The sequence below is a fragment of the Megalops cyprinoides genome, chromosome 12 (genome assembly GCF_013368585.1).
Source record: "Megalops cyprinoides isolate fMegCyp1 chromosome 12, fMegCyp1.pri, whole genome shotgun sequence".
NCBI lineage: Eukaryota > Metazoa > Chordata > Actinopteri > Elopiformes > Megalopidae > Megalops > Megalops cyprinoides.
In genome coordinates this window covers 715,484-732,874 of record NC_050594.1, presented here as the reverse complement: position 1 = coordinate 732,874, position 17,391 = coordinate 715,484, and the positions used below count along the sequence as shown (strand labels likewise).

General features: G+C 49.0%; 1 protein-coding gene across 3 annotated transcripts in view; it reads right to left on the bottom strand.

The window, feature by feature from the left end:
- The window catches only part of prkd1 (protein kinase D1), a 63,858-nt gene that overhangs the window by 32,080 nt on the left and 14,387 nt on the right, over positions 1–17,391 (bottom strand). For all 3 annotated transcript variants that reach the window (XM_036542013.1, XM_036542012.1, XM_036542014.1), the window contains exon 2: positions 1,844–1,982. In XM_036542013.1, the coding sequence (XP_036397906.1) occupies positions 1,844–1,982 (139 nt within the window). The remainder of the gene's footprint in view (positions 1–1,843; positions 1,983–17,391) is intronic.

Genomic DNA, 17,391 nt, shown 5'->3' with positions numbered 1-17,391 from the left:
GAGCAGATACTACTCAATTACCTGCCACACCAAGAGGCAAAAAAAACCTGCCGAGTGTTTGCAAAAACACTTTAGCAGCGTCAAACATGATATCGGATCGCTTCCTCCAACCCAACGCAGGCATCCAAGTTTTTCCCAAGGCGTGGCAGCCGAACTTGGAGCCGTGACAAGTTTCCACAACAGCGAGAGGGGGAACCAGGAAAACGCAAAGAGGAGATCGTCTCTGCAGCAGGAGACCGAGAGGAAAGATGTGACATCCTGTCCTTGCAAGATTTTGGCCACCGTTGTGTTGTTTTTTTTCAGAGTGTGAGGGGATTCGATTTTTCTACAGTGTCTTGAACTATTAAAGTTCAAGAGCACAAGATTTTGTTTTAATTGGTGTATTTTCTCTGATTGGTGGGGGGCCTGTGTTGGCTGTTACTGTTTGATGTGAAACTGAAGAACAGGGGTCATCTGGCACTTTGAGTGAGAACTGCTCCAGGAAAACGCACTCTGCCTGAGTGATGGCAGGCATGCCATTGCTAGACCTTTTGAGACTGCTGAGGTTTGGAGATTTTATCTGGATGGGCTGGCTATGTTGGAACACTTTAGGTCTCACATTTAGGGCTTGAATTCTTCTTTTAAATATTGTTTAGTAATTCCAGTGTCCGAGCACGACGGGAATGTTCCAGCCCAAATACCTCAGGACTTACCGCACACAGCAGTGGAGCTGATGGATTGGGTTTCCTTAATATTACAGAAACACACACTTACAGCCACACTCTGCACAGACATCACACACAGTTACCATTACATTCAATCCAAGTCAGTGTAGGATCATCAGCCCATTCTGTACAAACTGTACTGAAAAAGTCCAAATGTTCTTCACCAACATTGCATTTTTTATCTGTATAGTGTATATAAGCAGATATCTTCAACAGGGGGTCCGCAACCCCTAGGGGGTTACTGCAGTAACTGAGTTACTGCAGGGGGTCTGCCAAATTATTTGATCCCAAACTTTTCTCTTCCAAAAATTAAAATATGTCTGAAAATACATATTAACATAAATACAGCCTATAGTAAGCAAAGATAAATCTTCCTATTCGTTAAAAAAAAAAAATTTTGTGCAAAAATGTGATCACCCTGAGAGCCGAGTGCCAGCTAGCTATCCTATGCTAAACCATTGTCTGTGCGGTGCCAATAAAACATTGGAAATAATTGCATGCCATATTAGCCAAATAGGTACATATTATTAGCCTAAATATTCTTATTTTAATGGCTTAGCATTGTATACACCATTACAAAGTACTTTTATACATGGCACTATAGGCCGCCCTACACATTATTGTTGGCCCAGTTTAATAACCAACACAATTTTATATGATATGTAATAGGGGGTCCCTCCGCCGTGTCTACCAGTCAAGGGGTCCTCGGCCTGACAAAGACCTCTGTATATAAGTATTAATTATTTATCTGAAACACTCCTGCATTCCTAAATCTCAGTGTATATCACTATGTATGTTCGCAGCCATGCTCATGTGTATTGCACATTGGTCTGGCTGTCACGTCAGGTATTCGGCCCTGAAGTGTCGAGTGGTGTTAATAATACAGCATTAATACTGATCCCAGTGCAGTCCTTCCCCTCACTGTGAGCGCAGCTGAAATGGCCGCATATCAAAGCAGCTACAGTCTCACCGTTCACGGTCACCTTTGTCTGTTGCTGATGTCAGTATTATTTCCTCACCCGACAGCACCACCTCCACCAGGTCTCCCTCTATTGCTGATATCAGTATTACTTCCTCACCTGACAGCACCACCTCCACCAGGTCTCCCTCTATTGCTGATGTCAGTATTACCTCCTCACCTGACAGCACCACCTCCACCAGGTCTCCCTCCAGGATGTCCGTCGCGCTCTTCACCAACTGAAGGATGTTCTCTGAGCCAGGGTCGTGCCGGAAGAGCAGGATCTTATCGTACATCCCATAGAAGCCACACTCAGGGAACTGCAGGGGAGAGGAGAGATGGTTTCACCCGTGACCACTGCGCTGAGAACAGCCACCATCATCCAGAGATTTAAAGTGAGGCAGAGAACACGCGTGTAACCTGTGGTTAGGGGCTGGAGTCATGTGACTCTTCTCTGCTTCTCCAGGCCTATCAGAGTGAAGCCGGGCCTCTGATCTAGTCACAGCTTTACTACGCCAAGAACACTTGAATCTGATCCAAACAATTCAAACTATCTATCAGCCAATCAATCAATCAATCAACCAAGTCAGTTTCATGTTGCACAGCATCCTTTGGGCTCAGACTGCCACAGGGTGATTCAAATATGATTATAATAACGCAGTCTACATTCAGATTAAGGTGCAATATCATAGCTGCTGGCAGCAGCAAAAGGCAGCAACAGGCACAGCAAACAGAAGACAGGGTGAGAAGGTGAGACCCCAGACCCTGTGCGACGCAGCTAACCGTGTGACACAGCCCCCCACTGCAGGCCAAGGGGGATGGGTATTTGTCCTGTGCAAGCAAAGCACTGGCCGTGAACACAGCCAAGGCGAATAAATTCTCACAACACATCACTGAGCGTGAGACTCCAGTCCAGTTGCAGCCGCTTATCCTGCCGTTGCAAAGGTCATAACCATTTTTTAAAGGCTTGGCAGACCAGACTGTCCCTGCAACAGTTTCGCAACTGGGCTTAATTTTTGAACTTGTGATTAATTAGCTGTTTAAATAATTGTTGTTGGCTCTATAAAGGTTGATTAATGTTCAAAATATTACTGAGGAAGTTGAATATCAATCTGTATTGGTAATTTGCTAATAAGGGGTACACATTAACACACGCAAATAGCTTTATTTTTCTAAAAGTACAAATACATCTCAAAATACAGCTCTTTTACAAACTGTGTATAGTAACTGGAGACGACACATCCAGATCAATATTCAGCAGCTCAATCGAACCTAATTAATGTCGGCCAGACCTCCAAACTATTTCATTTACAGCATCTGTGATTGGCACATGTTCCCAGAGCAGACTCACGGCTCACGGAGCCCATGCGGTCTCAGGCCTGCCCATGGGCTCCTATGAGTGGCCGCTGACAGACTCCTGCCCTGATTGGACGGAAACTGCCAAGTGACACGACAGAATTGCCACCAAGCTGGCCAATGGCGCGGAGGGCAGTGCGGGGGTGAGGGGCGGAGCAGCAAAAGGCTGTGACTGAGATGGAATGTGACCGTGTTCAGGCTGGACACCAGGACAGCGGGCATGTGAGTGTTGAACAGAGAGCGAGAGAGAGGGGGGGGGGGCACCCAAGGACCAGGGGACAGGGCTGAGGCAACAATTACCCATGTAAGTCCTTCATCGACAGTCTGCTGATAAAACAACCTGGTTTATTTGAACAACTGGATCATGACTTATCCCTGTCTTAATGAATACTATTACAAATAACCCATTATTAAGCCAATGTAAAGTCTGTGGCTGATAACCACCACACAATATAACCCACACTGTTCCTCCTCCAGACACATCTTACAACTTCCCACTCATCCTTCTAGAGAACCAAAAACAGTCCCAAAATACAACCACTCTCTCCTTCCCCTTTTCTCCTCTCTCTCTTCTCCTCCTCCTCACTCCCTCCTCTCTATCACTCTCTCCACTCCTCCCCCTGTTTCTCTCAGAAGTCTGTATCTGGTCCTGACTGGGCTCCTTTTCCTTGTCCTTTCCTACTTTAGCATTTATACATGTGAAAACCCTCCAGCTTCAGCAATGCCCATGCCCACACTGAGACTGTTCACCGGAACAATAGCATGTGCTACTGGGGCATGGCCTCATAAACTTGAGGTATCCATGACAACTCATTGTCCCTCCCTCCCTTCTGACCTTCCTCTGGCTCTGACCTTTGACCCCTCTGCCAGTCCTGTATGCCCCCAGCTGACTTCCTCCTCCATGATGTAACCTATGATCTCTGCCACATCATGACCCCTGGCCTTCTCTACATTCTATCCGCTGACCTCCTGCACACTGTAACCTCGACTTTCTCCACGGTAACCCCCAACCTCCACCTCCCCTGACCATTCCACAGTGTAACCTTTGACCTCTTTGATGCTGTAACCTTCGAAGCTCAAACCTGTAGCCTCCTACATGCTGTGAGCTTTGACCTGCCATCCGCCACTTCTGTTTGCACCTGTTCCTGCAACAAACAGGTTTATATCATAATATAATTATAATATTCTCCTCCTGCAAAAAAGTCTCCCTTAATGTTTTGGTGTAGGTAGCGATAGATTAGCATGACAGGAGAGAGGACAAGCCAAGCAGCAAAACCCTGATTTAGCTCAAAGGCATACAGGAAATGAGAAACACACTTTTGTAAAAAAAAGAAAAATTAATATTATGAAAGGTTCTGGCAAGGTGTCCACCGGAGGTGGCTGCATTTGCGTCAGTGAACACACTCATGAGCTCCAAGCAGCTGCTAACATTGAGGAACAGCACTAACACTGAGGAACAGCGCTAACATTGTGGAACAGCGCTAACACTGAGGAACAGCGCTAACACTGAGGAGCAGCGCTAACATTGAGGAGCAGCGCTAACACTGAGGAGCAGTGCTAACATTGAGGAGCAGCGCTAACACTGAGGAGCAGTGCCAGCATAAGAGCTTTGCCCTGACTAAATTCATATTGGGTATGCTGGAGAGACCATTGAAGGTCTGCCACACATCAATTGATTAGTTGGCTCAGAACTGACAGCTTTACCGATTGTAATGACTGTACAGTTAAAGAGGAATTTATTAACAGGTGTTATGAAGTAAAATAAGTGCATGGCAGGCACTGAGATAACAACACAATATCAACATAAAATCATGATATCAAAAAAAATAGTTTTGTCAAGTTCAGTATGGCCACCAGCCAATGCAGTAACAGCAGGGATACACATGACCAAATGGTGCAATGTGGTTGGCTCACAGTGTTCATTTCTCTCTCCATGTAGCAGCTATCCACACTATAGATAGCAGTCTACATATGAATATTATGTAAATCAGTTTAACAAGCATAACAATAGCTGTAGAAATTACCAATAAGGTCCTGACTGGCTCGGTCAGAAAGGCATTGGCTTTGACTACAGGGATGGAAGCTGGCCGTGTTTTTTACTGACGATAACAGGGATCGCAAAGCGGTGGGAGAAACTGGGTGTGTCCCCCCAGGAGGGCGACGGGGGGGGGTGGGGCGCTATGTGCCAGCGCCTGTGAGAGGCTCGGATGACGTGCGTGGAACAGTGCATTACGCACTTCTCTCTGCTGTAGCGAACTGTGTGACTCGCTGTGCAGAAAATAGCCGCAGGCTGGATGTATCGGTTGCATTGGCCTCGCTTCAGTGCTCCTGTGTGAATGCAGAGGCTGGGAGACGGGCCTGATGCTCAGCTCCCATTCCAGCGCAGGACTGCATGAGGGGGAAGGTATTCGCCTAATACACCTGCTGCCCTAATCACAGCTGCTTATGATCGCCATGTGCTGAGAGGGTCTGTGTTCAGGCTACAGCAAAGCCTCTGACCGGCATGTTAAAATTACTCTAATCCTGTTCCTCACACGGGTCATGACCGGTTCTTCTTCCTCAGAAGCACCACACTACACACAGCCAACATCTTTCTGCTAAACTGCACTCATTCAGATATATGGGGACTATATCTGCTGAACGTGACCTCTTGCATGTTTCTGAGTGAGATGTCTGGAGGAGATGATGGTGAAGTATGAAGCTGAGTGTGAAGATGTGCAGACCACAGCAGAGGCGTCTTGGCAGAGCAGGGATGGGATCAGCAAAGCACATGAGTGCCTGTGTTCTGTGCTCGTGGAACAGCTGTATCTTAGAAACAACAGCTTCAGGATCAATCCAATGTCAAAGAGGTGACCAGCACATGGACCGCCCCGGGGAGAGAGCTGGGGCACATCAGCCTTTATTGATCCCTGCTGTGTTTGGAGCAGCAGCAGCGTGATCCTCCCACAGTCTCACTCCAGAGCACATGAGAGAGCCGGACAGGGAGTGTACTTCCACTACACAACGCACACTGCTACTACACAACACGCACTGCCACTGTAGGTAGACCAGTGGAGAGACCTGGGCAGGGAACACAGTATTGTGTAATGGTATTTTTGCAATGTGCAGTTCGTATAGGAAAACATACGAACTGCAGGGTTTAAGGTGCTGTAAGGTTTAACAATACTCAGTAATGTGCACTGTAACACTGTAACACTGTAACCAATACTTTCTCCACTTTGTTTTCTTCAGTACAGTTTTGCCAAGAAAAAAGTATAACAAAACTTTCAGAGTGAAATATATGGATATGCCAAAATATAACTGTGTGCAGGGTGAGTGTTTAATGACATCACTGCATACATGCAGGGGGGGTCTTCAAACCCCCCAAGAGGACAGCCACTCACACACTGTCACTGACAGGGACTGCTCTCACTCACACGGCTTACTGTCACTCACACGGCTTACTGTCACTCACCGAGTGCGATGTCACTCCCAGGGCTTACTGTCACTCACAGAGTGTGCTATCACTCACAGGGCTTACTGTCACGCACTGAGTGTGCTGTCACTCACAGGGCTTACTGTGACTCACAGAGAGTGCTATCACTCACAGGGCTTACTGTGACTCACAGAGAGTGCTATCACTCACAGGGCTTACTGTCATTCACAGATTGTGCTGTCACTCACAGAGCACGCTGTCACTCACAGGATGTGCTGTCACTCACAGGGCTTACTGTCACGCACTGAGTGTGCTGTCACTCACAGGGCTTACTGTCACGCACTGAGTGTGCTGTCACTCACAGAGCACACTGTCACTCACAGAGTGTACTCTCACTCACAGGGCTTACTGTCAGTCATAGAGTGTGCTGTCACTCACAAAGAGTGCTGTCATTTACAGGGCTTCTTGTCACTCACAAAAAGTGCTGTCACTCATAAAGTGCACTGTCACTCACAGGGGTTACTGTCACTCACAGGGCTTACCTCTTATCTGAGAGAGAGGGAGAGAGAGAGACAGCAGGAGGGGAAAAGAGAGAAGGAGGAGGTAGAGGGAGAGGAAAACTGAAAAAGGAAGGGAGAAAGAGAAAGGGCAGAGAGAGGCAGGGGAGTATGACCCTCAGAATCCCACTCACTGCCCCTACTGATTGTCCAAGCTCCCCCGGTCACCCCCACACCCCTCCCCCCAACCCCCACCTCTCTGTCTCTCTCTCTGGCTAAACTTGTGTTTTGACCTAATCTCACTTCCCAGTCACCTTCTAAATTACAAACTGCAATCACTTCCATCAGCTGGTCTCCACTGCAATGGCCACCATACAGAACACACCGGACGAGAAAAGAAGGTGCAGCCCAAAGAACACACTGCTATTACTGAGGGGTGGCAGCGTCTCGCTGATCCTGTCTGCACAGCGCGGTTTCAGCAGGGCACTCAGACCCTGCTTTAGCAGAACCCCACACCCCAACCAGCAAAGCCGAGACGGACCGGGCGGCACCGCGGGTCTTCAGCCTGTGATACTCACAACAATCCTGTCTGAAGCTCTTTCAGCTCTTCAAAATAAAAATGTTCACTTTAACATAAAAATGTGTTTGACACATACATTATGTTATGTAATAGAACACTGAATATGCCGTGCTATTGGAAAAGATCAGCAAAGATCAGCCCTGAAACATTTTATTGAAAATGTACTGTACATGTTTCAGAGATGTAAAACAAAGTGATAACATGTTTATCATGTGTTTTAAATTCAGACGGCTCTGGAGAGGAGACAGGGATATTTCTTATTTTTTCTGTCTGGTTAATAGCACGGTATTTTTTTCCATGTGTCTCTAATGAGGCCTTCACAAAAAGATCCAGAGAGGCAAGCATGCTACTGAGGTCACCATGACAGCAGACCTACTGCAACAGCGGGGTTGTCATGGCAGCGGAACCCAAGGCTCTTTCCTGATTGAACACTATTCATTTATTTGACACAACGGATGCACGTGTATCTGCTGCATGGCTAAGCCATCAAAGGCAAGCAGGAAAACACCCAACCTGGTCATTAACCCTTCGGGGGCCGGGCTGCGGGGAGCGGTGGGTTGAGGGTCTCTCAGGCTGCTGTCTCTCTCTGTGTGAACCCACTGCTTCGCGTGCACTCGGCCTCAGGGTTTCGGGGTCTCGGGGTTTCCGGGTCTCAGGGTTGCAGGGTCTCAGGGTTTCGGGGTCTCAGGGGTTCAGGGGTTCAGGGTCTCAGGGTTTCAGGGTTTCAGGGTTTCAGGGTTTCGGAGTTTCAGGGTTTCGGGGTTTCAGGGTTTCGGAGTTTCAGGGTTTCGGGGTTTTGGGGTTTCAGGGTTTTAGGGTTTTAGGGTTTCGGGGTCTCAGGGTTTCGGGGTCTCAGGGTTTCAGGGTCTCAGGGTTTCAAGGTCCCAGGGTTTCGGGGTCTCAGGGTTTCGGGGTTTCAGGGTTTGGTGTTTTTGAGGTGTGTGTAGCGTGTATGTGTAGCGTTTCACGTGTGTGTAGTGTGTGTGTCTGAGGCCTCAGCAGCAGCCCAGCTCAGGAGGCCCTCCAGTCTGCGTGAGTCACACTCGCCCTCACGCCCACCTCAGACTGGCGTCGTGCCACCCTCCGCACTGATGCCTGCGGCCGTGCAGCCCGTTAACGAGCACAAGCCCTAATTAAAGGCAGGTGTGGGAATGAGGCGAACGCGGTGATAACTGCTGCCACACGCCCTGCCTCACTCCATTCACCACCTCATACGAGAGCTGCTGACCTTTTCCTCATATCGCCCAGCACAGGGGATGAGCCACCCCTCAACCCAACACCCCTACCCCACCCCCACCCCCCACCCTTCCTTGTTCCCCTCCCTCCCGCCTTGTCCTCCTCCCCCCACCCCCCACCCCCCACCCCTCACCCCTCACCCCTCACCCCTCTGTGATTATCAGCCTTCGCTCCTCCTAAGCCCTCTGTGGGGGAAAATATCGGCCTACAGGTCTTCACACCGCGACACTCATGTTCCAGGGCAATTACACCTGAGCCGTGCAAATGGCAGCTAAGCTCAGCGTCTCCCGAGGCGCAGGCGGCGCGATGCCCTTGCACCCAGAGCACCTGCTGACCTCTCCTAATTGCCAGCTTTGTCCCGGCTCTTGTCATCGGCGGAGGTGAAAGATTTCTCCGGTCTGTGAATTAAACCTGGGCTGCCGTCTGTCAAGGCGGCAGGTTTTCAAACACACGCCTCTGCTCCACTTTCCTAACGAGACGTTTGTTCCACAGGAGTCAAATCAAAAGGCCAACGGAGGCCCAGAAAAAAAGCGTAGGGGCGGGAGGTGTGAGAGCGCTGCCGCTAAGGCCCTCACCCACCAGGCCTGGCGCTGGTGGCTCCCTGTGGCCGGACTTCCAGACCACTTTCAGCCACACACTGACCGCACACCTTACACAGGTCAGACTCATACGTGAAGCAAAATTCAACAAAAATAGAAGAACCTGATATTCACCCAGAACGTACTTTGCCCTTTACCTACATTTCCTCTAAGATAGTAAAACATGTCTTTTTCCAGCTATTTTCCCAACATCATTAGCTCAACAGTTGTGACAGTCACCGCTACTGGTAAAATAACGATGTGCATAGTGCAGAATGAAAGAATGAGAGGCTTAATTGAGCTTCAGTGTTAATGACACAGTGCAATGCACCTATGGCAGGCTGCAGTTTTCTGCACAGACTCAGCCTCCTGCTACTAGCCGGGCTGCAGCCACCTCTAATGAAGAGTCCGGAGAGGCGTGGGGTGGGGGTGCTGCAGGGAACATTTCTAATGAAGTGGGTGTACTCCCCCTACGCATGCTTCCTGCCACTGACATAATTAACACAATCAGAACAGGAGAACTGCACAGGTTTCAGAAAAAAGGATTCTCGCTGCTCAAGATGCACAATGTTGTCTCAGTGTTTTGTAACGGCTGCATGCATGTATGCATGTATGCTTACCTGTGCGTACATGTGTGTATGCATGCACGTATGCGTGTGTGCATACCTGTGCAGCATGTGTGTATGCATGCATGTATGCGTGTGTGCGTACCTGTGCGTACATGTGTGTATGCATGCACGTATGCATGCGTGCATACCCGTGCGTACATGTGTGTATGTGTGCACGTATGCGTGTGTGCATACCTGTGCAGCATGTGTGTGTATGTGTGTGCATACCTGTGCGTGTGTGTACATGCATACGTGTGTGTAGGTGCTTGCATGCTTGAATGTCTGAGTGCGTATGTGCATACATATGTGTGTGCATGCACGTGTGTGTGTGTGTTCTTGTGTGCGTGCATGTGTACATGCATGTGACTGATGTTCTATCCTAATGAGTAACAGTGATTGCTCACACATTGGCAGGACTCAGGGAGAAGGGTCTTCCGCTGTGCTGAGCTCTGAGTCATTTCCACCCGCAATGAGATGCAGGGATCCACTGTGTTTGACCATGGTGTCCTGAGCAGAGCTCCCCAGCCCCACTGCAGCTGATGTTCATATTGTCAGGCTGAGTGCGTGAGGGTTAGGGTCAGGGTCAGGGGTAGGGTCAGGGTCAGGGTCAGGGTCAGGGTTAGGGTCAGGGTCAGGGTCAGGGTCAGGGTTAGGGTTAGGGTTAGGGTCAGGGTCAGGGGTAGGGTCAGGGTCAGGGGTAGGGTCAGGGTCAGGGTCAGGGTCAGGGGTAGGGTCAGGGTCAGGGTCAGGGTCAGGGTTAGGGTTAGGGTCAGGGTCAGGGGTAGAGTCAGGGTCAGGGTCAGGGGTAGGGTCAGGGTCAGGGTTAGCGGGGTGGTGTGGGTGCAGAGCACGGCTACAGTGCTCAATCAATCAGCCATTTAATCCATCAATCAATCAATCAATGACAATGAATTTTGTGTCTATTTAGCTTGAAATGAGATCTTTGAGATCAAACTGTGTTTATGCTGCCATATCAGTGGACCCACCCAGGAACGGAGCTGACTACCCTCGGAGGCTGATCACGTCCCCCATAATCTGACTCTATGACCACGGTAAGCAGGACCACGGTGTCCCGGGACTGAGGGAAATGTGTCATATGACCATGTAGCACTGCTGTCTCCACCCTCTGCTGTCAATCATTCTGTATCACTGAGGCAGATGATTCTGGCTTCAGCTCCACAGAGTTATTGTTACTGTCTTATGTAATTGTGTCCAAGTGAACACTCCAGCCCTGACTGTGTGAGCAAGCCAAGTCTTTACCCAGGTACTGTCAAAGCACAGCAAATGTCATCCGTCTTCCTCCTTTCACTTCAGACTCACATCATCTAGTTTGACCATAAAACATAAAGGCGTGCAGTTAAAGCCTAAAGATATAATTACTGTGAACCCCAACCCTGCGGAGTGGGTGATTACCGGAAACAGGCTCGGCTCGCATTGATCCACAGGCTGCTTCAGCGGCAGGCATGCACCGTGTCGATGTGAGAGAGCAAAAACAGGTTTGTTCATCTGTGTGAAAGCAGGACGACGTGCTGAACATCTCAGGCGCTTTTTGTTGGCCTTGGTGCTTAAAAGCCTCGAGCTGGTACAGCAGCCGCAGAGAAGGCTGCAGCGATATGGGAATTCAATAACAGCAGCTATAAACAGATCAGCAGTGAGTTTTTGTTCAGTGCTGCCTGCTGCTCAGGATTATTCATCAGACATTTCAGGTGAAATGATCCTCTTTGTTTCGATCAGTCTCGGGGATACGCAGTGTTTCCACACAACAACGCTGTCAGAAAGCTGCATAACCCTCCTGTAAAGCTTAAATACTCCTCACATCCTCTATCTTCACTTCACAGAGACACACAAACACACACATACAGAGCGCTGTCCACTGAACTGTGAAAAAGACACACACACCTCTGTCCACCGTTTGGAGTTTGAAGAGTTCTCTCCACATTTAGGATGCTAAATCAAGCTCTCTTTGTGTCTCGCTGTCTTTGTTTCACTCGAGATTCTGCAGTAAACACTAAATGTTCTGATCTTCATTTCATGTGTCATAAGGGCAGCCTTGACAGTCAAACCAGAAATATGCTAAAAATGGGAGAGACAGATGGCGCACCTACACAGAGCCTGTCTGAGAGAAAGTGACTGACACTGCTTCAGCAGACAGGAATAGGACAGAGAGGAACAGATATAAAACATCAGAAATACCCCATTATAAGTTTGTCTGAGTCCTGGAAATGGCAAAGAGATTTCCCAGCTTGTTCTCTGAACACACATGGGTCTCTCTCACTCTGAGTCTCTCTCTGAACACACATGGGTCTCTGTCACTCTGAGTCTCTCTCTGAACACACATGTCTCTCTCACTCTGAGTCTCTCTCTGAACACACATGGATCTCTCTCATTCTGAGTCTCTCTCTGAACACACATGTCTCTCTCACTCTGAGTCTCTCTCTGAACACACATGTTTCTCGTTCTACATTCTACATGTGCCACATTCTCACCAGGACTGAGTCTCCTTGCAATCTGCAGCATAAACGCCATACGCCAGCGTGAGGGTCCTGTCTCCTCCAAAGCACACAGGTCCCAAGGAGATACACCTTTACAGGGTACCATCACCAAAACACTGCCCCACAATGTGTCCTGTAGCATGACAAAGACCAAAGACAGGGTCAGGAAAAGAAAGAGCGTGTTTCTATTGTCCTCTTTCCTCTCAGCTGCAGACAGCAACAGGAGAGAAACAGTGAGGAAGTGTGACCTTTAAGAGAGCTGTTTCTGTCCCCGTGTGAACGGTGGCTTTCCAGTAAGAGAGCTGTTTCTGTCCCCGTGTGAACGGTGGCTTTCCAGAACATTCAGAGACACTTTTAGGAGGCTACACTCCAGGACACAGGGCACATCTCTCATGAAGAAAGCAATATAGCTTTACAGATGTTTCAGTGGAAATGAATGAGAATGAGTGGATTCTGTGCTGTGAGAGGGTGTGTGAGAGAGCTCTAATGAAAGGCATCATTCATTTCCTGACTCTCCACAGCACATCAGCAGAGGCAGCCCTGAGCAGGAAGGAGAGGCAGAGAGGCAGAGAGGCAGGAGGGAGGATGCAGGAGGGAAGAGGCAGGAGGGAGGAGGGAGGAGGGAGGAGGGAAGAGGCAAGAGGCAGGAGGCAGGAGGCAGAGAGGCAGGAGGGAGGAGGCAGGAGGGAAGAGGCAGGAGGGAGGAGGTAGGAGGGAGGAGGGAGGAGGGAGGAGGGAAGAGGCAGGAGGCAGGAGGGAGGAGGCAGGAGGCAGGAGGCAGGAGGCAGGAGGGAGGAGGGAGGAGGCAGGAGGCAGGAGGCAGAGAGGCAGGAGGGAGGAGGCAGGAGGCAGAGAGGTGAGGCAGTGCTTTAAACAGTCTTTTCTGGCTGCTCTTCCCGATGCAGGAGTCAGACGGGTCTTGTTACTCCCATCATTCCATGCAGCTGAATTGGCTGCGCAGTGCAGCAGCGCAGAACCATTGTCCGTTTCACATAAAGCATTAAAGCATTACAAAGATCACAAAGCATTAAAGATCCGAGATTCTGCCGTCAGACAGCTGCTTTTCATTATAAACAGCTCAGATGATTTTGTGTGAGATGCACAAATGTATCAGTAACCGTATCAGATGCAGTCCAGTAATGTGGGGAATGAGATGCTAGGCTAAGTGGTTTTTGTCTAAATCACTGTTCGTCTTTAGTGCCGCAGAGTAACTCAAAACACTGTGAGGGCGGCTCTCTCAGCGGATGTGGCTGTGCAGAGGGTCATGCATGGGGCCGTAACCCCCCCCGCAAGGCCAGAGCAACGTCTCTCACAGCCGCCATTGACCTGGCAGCCGGCACACCGCCGCCCCACTGGGCTGAGATGGGCCAAGCCTGAGCCCTGGCGAGTGACAGCCACCGGTCGATACCGCCGGAGTGCTGTGGCCTTGTTCCGCACTCCACGCCCTCCGAACAGGCCTCTCTAACGGGCCAGCAGACGGAGTCCGCCAGGGGGACACGCAGGGCTCCACCGCACTTCCCCCCCCCCCGAGAGACGCTCTCACACCAAACACACCAGCGTGCAGAGACACTCCCACACCAAACACACCAGCGTGCAGAGACGCTCCCACACCAAACACACCAGCGTGCAGAGACACTCCCACACCAAACACACCAGCATGCAGAGACGCTCCCACACCAAACACACCAGCGTGCAGAGACAGTCCAAATTATAAACTGATAGAATTACTATTCTCATTATTATTACAATTATCTAAGCAAGAATTTGTGAAAAAGTAATGAATTATGTAAAGCGATATGGTTTTTCATGTAAAAGGCCTGCAAACACCGCTTTCTTCTTTTCGTGGGTGTGCAGCTGATCTGATTGCGTCACTGTGTCGGCCATGTTGGTAATGGCTGCCACTGACAGAAGCCATAATTAAGTGCCGGTTTTGGATCTTGAAAACTCCAGACGGTGTAGGCAGTCCTGCTGCACTGCATGCTTGCTATTTTTACACTATGTTTATAGTTATATTATATATAAATGAAATTGTCGCTCCCGCATTTTTAGCGTCTGTGTGACATATTGAATTGCAGCTGTACAGTTCAGCACTGTATGCAGCTCTTTTCTGCTCCGCATGCACCCCTCGGCAGCATGGGAGGCGGAGGGGGCTGGCACAGGACAACCCTGAGTGATGGGACAGGGCTGCTTCCTGGACCCCATCCTGGGTAGAGCTACCATGCACTGGCAATCACTGATTTGTCTAATCCAATATGAGATTCTGTGAGAACAGTAGTGTTTCACTGCTGATCCATCTGTGAGAGCAGCAGTGTTTCGTTGCTGTTCCATCTGTGAGAGCAGCAGTGTTTCACTGCTGATCCATCTGTGAGAGCAGCAGTGTTTCACTGCTGATCCATCTGTGAGAGCAGCAGTGTTTCGTTGCTGATCCATCTGTGAGCAGCAGTGTTTCACTGCTGATCCATCTGTGAGAGCAGCAGTGTTTCGTTGCTGTTCCAGCGCTAACGCTCTGCTCTTGATGTAATCCATAATGCTGGCTGTAAACTCGACCCAGTGATTATTGCTCTGTTAGACTGCGGCACAGGGTGGAATGCAGTCAGATCACATGCAGGGGAAACTGGGATGCATCATCGTTACTTTACTGGGGGGCTATTGGTTTACAGGTGTAAATCCATTCTATGCACACATACGCACACGCACACGCATACACACACACACACAAACACACACACACACACCTACCCATAATACCCAAAGGTACCTCATTCTCTCCCTCCATAATGACAGTATTACTGCTTAATATCAGTACGCCCACCCACTCCATCACACTTCAAATAAGGCTGCTCTCTAATGAGGTTTGGGAAGATGATGCTCTCGTAATGAGACAGTCGCCAATTTCTTTTTTCCTCACAGCACATCCCAGTGCTGTTGTACAATTACGCTTTATAGTTAAAGTGACCATTAAGTCTCTCATTGCCACTTTAATCGCTGCATGTTCACTTCGTTAGAACCGACTCTCCACATCCTGCCGTTCCTCAGCCCGGCTCGCCCCGGTACCGCTCACCCCGGCTCAGCCCGGCACCGGTCGGCCCGGCTCACCCCGGTACTGTTAGATGCACAGGGTCAGCTCCAGGGGGCTCGGGCTCCAGGGGGCTCGGGCTCCAGGGGGCTCGGGAGGGAGTAAACTGAAGTTCTCAGTAGGAGTCTTTTCTCCATTACATCCCTGAAGTGGGCTCTCTGACATTGATCAGACTCCCTCTCACAGGTTTGCACTGCAGTGCTCAAGCCCAGATGAGTTCAGTAACAGACCGAATCGCCCTCCATTTTACGGGGACCCACTGACCCCCCCTCATCTGCATCATCCAGTGGAGCCGTTTCAGGGGAGCCCCTACAGCACATCCTGCCTGTTACATACACACCCTAATTTCCCAGAATCCCCTTCACTGAAAAGGGGATTGCGTTAGATACTCCTCAAATATTCATTTTGCTGGGGGACCAAGACTGCACATTGGGTTTGCTACAATCACAGGAACTTACTGAGAGCTACAGAGATACATCTCACCGCACAGGAACTTACTGAGAGCTACAGAGATACATCTCACCGCACAGGAACTTACTGAGAGCTACAGAGTAATGTTAATCTCACCGCACAGGAACTTACTGAGAGCTACAGAGTAATGTTAATCTCACCGCACAGGAATTTACTGAGAGCTACAGAGTAATGTTAATCTCACCGCACAGGAATTTACTGAGAGCTACAGAGATACATCTCACCGCACAGGAACTTACTGAGAGCTACAGAGATACATCTCACCGCACAGGAACTTACTGAGAGCTACAGAGTAATGTTAATCTCACCACACAGGAATTTACTGAGAGCTACAGAGTAATGTTAATCTCACCACACAGGAATTTACTGAGAGCTACAGAGTAATGTTAATCTCACCGCACAGGAATTTACTGAGAGCTACAGAGTAATGTTAATCTCACCGCACAGGAATTTACTGAGAGCTACAGAGTAATGTTAATCTCACCACACAGGAATTTACTGAGAGCTACAGAGTAATGTTAATCTCACCGCACAGGAATTTACTGAGAGCTACAGAGTAATGTTAATCTCACCACACAGGAATTTACTGAGAGCTACAGAGATACATCTCACCGCACAGGAATTTACTGAGAGCTACAGAGTAATGTTAATCTCACCGCACAGGAATTTACTGAGAGCTACAGAGTAATGTTAATCTCACCGCACAGGAATTTACTGAGAGCTACAGAGTAATGTTAATCTCACCGCACAGGAATTTACTGAGAGCTACAGAGTAATGTTAATCTCACCACACAGGAATTTACTGAGAGCTACAGAGTAATGTTAATCTCACCACACAGGAACTTACTGAGGGCTACAGAGATACATCTCACCGCACAGGAATTTACTGAGAGCTACAGAGATACATCTCAGCACAGTGGAAACAGGAGTTCAGTTCTCCACACAGTAGAACTATGTGCTTTGTGCATGATTCATGGGTCTATGAAAACATTTCCAAGTTCAATAAAAAGCCTTGAGCCTCGGCAGGTTAGAGCGGTTTGTCATGACTGTGCGTGGTAAACACTTGCTCGGTGGTGATCCAGCAATGTGTTTCATTTCCTCGCTCACCTTTATCCTGTTTGTTTAGGATGCAGGCGGTTCCTGCACACCTGAGACTGCCCTCTGAAACACCACTTACACACGTTAGCAGAGCTAATGTTAGCAGCGCTAATGTGCTGGTTTGCAGTCCTCCGCTACCATCAGTGCCCCCAGGATAATTGCCTTTCCAGGCTCCTCCATCACAGACAGACAAATGAGATAACCTTTCGGCAAACCGCATTAGCGCTGCGCTCAAACCAGCACTTATTTACAGTCATCTCAATCACTGAAACATTCAGTGTTTACTTCATTACTCCTCATAATTAACAGGTTGAGCAAAGTC